General features: G+C 48.7%; 1 protein-coding gene across 1 annotated transcript in view; it reads right to left on the bottom strand.

The window, feature by feature from the left end:
- plxna3 (plexin A3) overlaps positions 1 to 7,216 on the bottom strand; it is a 106,606-nt gene that overhangs the window by 18,691 nt on the left and 80,699 nt on the right. Inside the window, exons 14-23 of the mRNA XM_024263860.2 lie at positions 5,092 to 5,188; positions 4,823 to 5,013; positions 4,512 to 4,660; positions 4,318 to 4,438; positions 2,556 to 2,692; positions 2,310 to 2,480; positions 2,146 to 2,239; positions 1,821 to 1,940; positions 1,636 to 1,755; positions 1,427 to 1,561 (exon numbers count right to left, since the gene is read on the bottom strand). Coding sequence (XP_024119628.1) covers positions 1,427 to 1,561; positions 1,636 to 1,755; positions 1,821 to 1,940; positions 2,146 to 2,239; positions 2,310 to 2,480; positions 2,556 to 2,692; positions 4,318 to 4,438; positions 4,512 to 4,660; positions 4,823 to 5,013; positions 5,092 to 5,188 — 1,335 coding nt within the window. The remainder of the gene's footprint in view (positions 1 to 1,426; positions 1,562 to 1,635; positions 1,756 to 1,820; positions 1,941 to 2,145; positions 2,240 to 2,309; positions 2,481 to 2,555; positions 2,693 to 4,317; positions 4,439 to 4,511; positions 4,661 to 4,822; positions 5,014 to 5,091; positions 5,189 to 7,216) is intronic.

Genomic DNA, 7,216 nt, shown 5'->3' with positions numbered 1-7,216 from the left:
GGGGGGGGGGTTTGGTGTCTAAAAACACAATCAGAGAAAGGCAGAGAGCGGTTGGCGACAAGTCAAGATGGACGATGTCAAATTAACTGTAGAAGCTGTAAATAACCACAGCTGAGCAGAAGCTCCTGTTGACCGTCGAACGCGTCTGGTGTGATCTGGAGGTGAAGCGGATTCTGTGAGCCACATGCGGTGTGAACGCGGCGTTAGCCTCTAGGGTACGGTATGGGCTACGAGTTCTGTCTGCAGGAGGCGCTCGTCTGCTTTTGTTACATCAGAAACAGACTTGTTGATCCCTGTGGTCTTTTATTCAGTTACCTGTCCGTGAAGACTGCAGGATTAGTGATCGGTTGATCTGGGGTTTAGTTTTATCCTCTGATTTCATAGAAGTGAGACTCTCCAAGTGCAATCTTAAGTTTATGTCAGCCTGTAATCTGTGAAATCAGGTCAATAACCCGTGACTCCTTGCAGTAGCACTTAATGACTTTCACCTTTTGAAACCCTCCCCCCTCTCAAACGTGAGTTATGAGCTGAACACTGGTGTCCGTGTAAACACAGCAGCAGTAAATCAAACTCAGTCCCTTCACATCCAGAGAGGCTCTTTCGAAAGCTTCATCTCTGCCGCTCTCTTTACCGAGGGTCACTGTGACAGCTGGCTGAAGAGCATTCGCTAACCTTTCAGGGGAAAATGGATCTCAGAGCCCATGTCAGATTAGATCAGATCAGATCTGAAATAAGTGTAGTAGATCGAGGTTTTAGAGTCACACTAATATGGTTTCCTTAGATCAAAACCACATAAATGACGAGTTCTCGTCTCTTTGATGCTGCGACAGCTAATAATCAAACTATTAAGAGACACGAGGAGAGTTTTTATCGTAGAGGTTTAAGAGGACAAATACAGAAGTTCTGTGTGGTGTTAAACTATAGATCAAAGTCAAAGATCAAAGACTGTCAGCAGTCAGAGCTCTGTCCCCCCTCCAGACTACTGACTGCACTACATCTCCCAGCAGCCCCAGCGCACACTTCCTGGATGCTGCTCAGACACTGAAGCACTGCTCAGAGCCTGACTCGGTGTGAAGTATTGTTTGTACCACTCTGCCTGCGTTACTGAGCGTTTCTACCTGGACCTGATCTTCTGTTTCTGATCCTGATTATTCTGATTCCCTGCCGCCTGCCCTGACCCTCACCTGGACTCTGACATCTCTCCTCTCTTCTTGGATGACCTCACGCTCGTGATTGACCTCTGCCTGTCTGACCCGGGTTTATCTTTGTGTTTACTTCCTGTCTGAACTAATAAACCTGCTGCAGGTGGAACCAGCGGTCTGCCTGTCTGTGCACTCAGACCTGATGGACCTGAGGCGTGGTCTCAGAAGGAGGTCCCTCCATGTCTCTGTTCACAAAGCGACCTCTGCAGGTCACGAGTGCTCACCAGAACTCGCTGCTCTCCGGTGAGGTCCGGTGAATCGCACAGCAGCTGGTTCTCAGAGACGGTCAGCAGGCAGGGAGACTCTCCGATCAGGACGGTGTAGTTCAGACGGTTGTTCCCTGGGATCAAGTTTTTGCCCTGAAAACGAGCAGAAGCTGAACCGACCTGCATCCAGAAGACACGCATCCACAGCGGCGAGCATCAACTCCCACCTTGATGATGATGGGTGAGCCCGGCGTCACCTCCAGGACCCCGGCGTTCCCCAGCGGGTCGAAGGTGGGGTTTGGATAATGCGTGAAGGGCGTGGAGTTCAGCACCAGCACAGAGGAGACCTGCACACGTCCGTCATCATGAGGGGGGGGTGACACCACTTTTGTTCCACTGGGGTCAGAGTTACCTGATCGAAGATGAAGCCAAACTCATCGGGTTGCAGCGCCCCCTCTGGTGGCTCTGGCTTGTTGTAGACCAGCCCAGGAGCCAAACACGTCATTGCGCTGTCGTTGACCAACGTGCAGTACTGCAGAGACACATGGAGGCGGGGTCTGTGTGAGCAGTGTGGAGCCGTGACCTCTGACCCCTACAGTGAGCTGAGGGGTCTTCAGAATCGTATTCTGAGTGAAGATGAGACGTTTGTGACACCAACTCGCTCACATCCACACAGACGATGATGTGAAGCTGCAGGTTCAGGTCAGGCGCGGCGGCAGAACTCATCAGGAACTTACGTTTGTGGTTTCCAGGCCTCCGTACTTGGCTCTGACTTTGGGCTCCTGGATGGTGAACAGGTTGGTCCCCATCACCGTTATCATGGTGCTGCCGCTGAAACGCACAACTTCCAGATCAATACTCTGATGGATCCTCTCACTGATCCTCCGCTGCCGTGACTTACTTCAGGATGGTCCAGTTCGGTTCCACGCTGGTGATCGTCGGGTCCTCGGTGTATGTGTACTTCACCTCCGAGCTCGTCACCTCGGCCCGGTCGATCATCAGACGGATGGGGGCGGAGCCAGTGCCCGCCACGGAGGCGGGAGTGATGCAGACTATTTCTCGATTGGTCCTCCTGTCAGACGGGGGTCATGAGGGGTCAGCGTCGGATCGGAGATTCGTGACACAAACTGCAGTGAAGGAAACTGACTTGACAAACAGACACTCCTCCTTGTTGATGGAGACGACGACCGAGCTGCCGGCGTCCAGGTTCCGACCGAAGACGGTCAGCCTGGTTCCCCCGGAGACGGGCCCTACAGCCGGACGGACGCGGTTGAAGCTGGGGCTCTGTGGCAATCGGAGGAGGAGAAAGAAACTTCACTGTACAGCGATGTTCATCACCTGGATGGAGTCTTCTACTTCCTCCTGACAGCTTAAGGAAGAAGTTTGATTGGATCATGATCTCAGAAAGATCCATCTGGTCGGATCGTAGGAACAGAAATGGATTCCTGGTTAGACCTCTACATTTAAGCATGTCGTCTGGTTGTGTTTGGTAATCTTCTCATTTTTTATTTCATTTCTGTGTTTTAACAAATGATGAGTTGTGATGTTGGGTTTCTGTGAAAAGCTCTGTGGGTTGTTAAATCTCGGTAGATGTCGTACACTTCTATAACACTATTACCTTCCTAGAAGGCCCAAAGGGTTTTACAGTCACACACCAGCTGCGCTTTCATCACACAACTGCACAAAACTTTAGTGAAATTCTAGAAATGTTGAAAAAAACACAATTTTGCAATTTCACTGTCTCCATTAAATCCTAATTATGTGAATAAACACAAACCAGCTCTTTCTCTCTACATTCACATTTCTGCCACTGAAATAGGCCTCATCGTCATCTATCAAAGGAGACGTCGGCGTCTTATTCAGGCTGTGGAGCAGCGAGGAGTTTTTATGATTAGATACGCATCACGATACCTGGTCCACGACTCGATGCAGAAATGAGTCAACGAACTTTTTGGCGATACGATACAGTCGGATTATTTTAACCAAAAACCCTCAAATCATTTGGCATTTAAAGCTGTAAAGACAGAGAAATGTGTTCAGGTATTGACTTGGAAGAATTAAGCTTCTGATTGGACGTCTTTGTTTTTGCATCACATGTACATAAAACGACAAAGACGATAAAAAAATAAATAAAAAAACAGAAAGAGAAACTGCAGTTTACCAGAGATCTATTATTTACTTCTGATTGATTTTATATCTTGTAACCAACATAATCTTGTTCATATCTGCGGTTTTCAAACTATACAGCAGTTGCTCCATCAATTTTCGATACGTATCTATTTTTTTACATCCCTAACCGATCCTGAAGTTACTCCCACTGCCTGATCCATTTTGATACTTATCTTATGTCTTTTACTCTTATCCAGTTTAGGTGATCTCTTTTACAGGAATACTTTGAGTTTTTTTCTGAATTGATGCTTCAAATTTCTTAATTTATTATTGCAAATCCAATTTGGACCATTTTATATTCAAGAGAAACTCTTCTACTCTTCTGCTGCTGAACACTGGCTCTAACCAGAGGGAAGGAGGGGTTCAGCGTCTCACCCAAAGACACTTTGGGAATCAAACCTGTAATCTTTTGACCAGAGGTTGACCGCTCTACATCTGCGCCACAGCCTTGTCTGAGAAGAGCTAAACCAAACGACATGATGCTGCGATGGAGCTGAACAGATCAGAACCACAGACTCTGAGCTGTTGGATCAGCTGATGCTCTTCAGGAAAACTTCATCTGTTTGTGCTGCAGCTTCAGAGACAGACGTCAGGATTCAGGCCGGACACTTGAGTCCAAATGGTTTACCAAACGTTGTCTTTCTTTAGTGACTTCCTGTGTTCTTCAGGAATGGTTTTATTTTTTCTGCATCGTCTTCTGTCGGGTTCTGCTTTTCGCCTCTGACGTCTGCAGGACTCACCACGAAGGAGTAGATCTGAGTGGAGACGGTTCGGTACTCGGCGCTGCAGACGCCGATGCAGACCTCCACGGGACCGCCCGGGGAGTGGGGGAGGAGGGCCTCGGCCATGTCGCACACGATCCTGCAGACGCAGAGGGCAGAGTCAGACCACGCCCCCACCACGGAGCAGGACGGGGGCCTCCACGTGCACGCACCTCTCCGCGCTGATGTACTGCAGAGGTACCGGGTTGCAGCGGACTCCCGCCACCTGGACTTGAGCGATCTCTTTCACCTGTAGGCCCAGGTTCTCGCCCTCAATCGTCACCCTGGTGCCCCCCTCCCGAGGTCCCGTCAGAGGGTCGATCTGCAGGACGAGTCCATCAATCCTTCATTAGTGATTTGCTGCACATCAGTGTTTCATCATTTTGAAGAGAAACAAACAGACGAATAAAAGCTGAATCTTCTTCACAGGCGGATCACTGACAGCTACGCGTCTGCGGCGAGCGCAGTACGTTTGACGCCGTACCCTTGTGATGCGCGGATGGCTGCAGCGCAGGTTGTGCCGGCCGTGGTGCATCCAGTTCTGCTCTGGGGAGGGACAGTGCTGCCGCAGGAGACACTTCCTGCTCTCCGTGCACCAGCCGCACTCAAAGGCAGTGGGGGCTTTAAGGCACTGACCGCAGCTGGAGCGCTGGGCCTCACACTTGTACAGCAGCGCTGAGGGACACAACCACAGTGAGAACACGGCGGGACGGCTGCCGCTGACTGGGCAGACAACGGCGGCGGGGCGTTTACCTTTCATGAAGGCGGGTTTGTCGATGAGGAAATCTCCATCCCAGACGATGGAGAAATCCACGGGCAGATCGCCGGCCTCGTCGCCTTCATACCAGTACTGCAGACACAAACCGGAACGTCAAAACGTCAACGCCAGACCCATTGATTCTCACCGTTTGTAACCAACATTTGTGGGTTCATCAGAACATTTTTAAGGATTTAAACTCAATAAAGGTGGAACTTTATCCAGAAAAATCCTTATTGAAACCACAAAAACAGGTTGAGCCTCACCCCTAGCATGAAGGTAAATGGACAAGTGTGTTGAAGCAGCGCGTAATGGCTCAAAAAATACACACACACGTGCACACGCACACACACGTGCACACAGCAGAGCAGTGTTGTCATGGAGGCAGCATTCACCATGGTAACTACCAAAAACTCCCTCCGAGAAACATGATAATGGACTGATGGAGGGCTGCTCTACCTGCAGATCGTACCAGCCACACTTCAAGGAGAGAGGGAAATGCTACACAACGGGGTGTGTGCACGTGTGTGTGTGTGCATGTGAGAGAGAGAGACAGGCGAGGCATCTCTTCTTCAAACCCACTGTAGAGACAGAAACGGCGTCCTGAATGTGTCAGTAACAAACACACACCTGCTGCAAAAGCACACGTGCACACGCGTGCACATGCACACATCTGCTACAAAAGCACACGTGGACATGCGTGCACGCGCATGCAGGTTCACACACGTGCCCAACCACTCAGTGAAAGCTGAGAAAGTTTTTGTAAAAGATTGAAAATCAATGTTTCTTAATGACTTTGCTTTGCTGCTCATTTCATTAACGCACTGCAGACTCACACACACACACACACACACACCCCCACCCACACACACACACACACACAGATTAATTATGAAGTGCTGCTGGATCATTTTACTTCAGCAAAAATCACTCCTGGAAGGGAAATTGAACCAGAGAATCCTGACGCTGACGGGTAACAGATGACTGACAGCTCAAAGGAAACAGTTGGTAGAAATCAGAACCCTGGATCTTCTGAAGGAGTTTTCCTCTCAGCTGTGAGGAAGAGTCTGAGACTCTACAGCCGAAGTCGCTGCAGTCAGGTAGTTGATGACCTGGGCACGACCTTTCACGTGGTTCACCTTTCAGCTCGGCCGATAACAACAGCTGAACAGTGAATCAGCTTCATCAGGACATTTTTTGGTTTGGAGGAGAGTTTTACACCGGATGTCGTTCCCAACACAACCCTGTTTTATCCGGGTTGGGGACCGGCACAGGGAGACCCTGACTCCGCCCCCATGTGGTGACGTCGTTAGGAGGGACTCAAACTAGATTAAGGCTCCTTCATGCAGCCAACTGTGAATCTGGTTAGGATCACAGTTAGCTCAGAGCTGCTTGTGCTGCCTTTTAACTCAACTCAAGTTTGTTCCCTCAAACCCTCAGCTGTGTCTGGCAGGTGTACATCTGAACTCGAGGAAAAGGGACTGCTGCAGAGGATGAAGATGCTGCAGTCCACAGAGGGCTCCAGGTCTGTCCTTCACTGACTGACAGTCAGATTCAGATTTCAGATGTCCTGAAGGACGACACGCTGAGATGTGACTGCAGCTGGAGATTCACCGTTGATTTACAGATGTTGATAAATCATGTCGAGAAGATGGTACGATTATATAAGTTCACTTCCTTCCACTCCCTTTCGAGCGATCTACTGTGATTTATTATGTGATATGTTATTATTGCCTGAGTGCTTGAAATAAACCATTTCATTTCATTCATTCATTCATTTTTTCCATCTGCACACATTGTGTCTGCTCCCCGTTCAACACTACAGAGTTCCTGTTTGTCTTTAGTCTTTATTTTATCTGTTTTGGCAGTTACTAAGGATTTCTAGGTTATTTGGGGGTTTAGCTAATATTTCAGCTACATGCTAGCTATTTTGGCTAATTTAGACTTTTTTTCAGTTTCTTAAAGCTAATTTGGAGTTTAGTTAATACTTTAGCTTGCTATCAGCTTCAGCATGTTCAGCTATTAGCATTAGCATTATCTCCCTATATATCTAGAGGATTTAGTTGTTGATTCAGTCCTGCTCTAAGTGTGGATTTTAAAAAAACACAGTTATTATTCTCC

Source organism: Oryzias melastigma, linkage group LG7, assembly GCF_002922805.2.
Source record: "Oryzias melastigma strain HK-1 linkage group LG7, ASM292280v2, whole genome shotgun sequence".
Classification (NCBI taxonomy): Eukaryota; Metazoa; Chordata; class Actinopteri; order Beloniformes; family Adrianichthyidae; genus Oryzias; species Oryzias melastigma.
The sequence above is the reverse complement of the archived record's forward strand: the minus strand, read 5'-3'. Positions and strand labels throughout refer to the sequence as shown.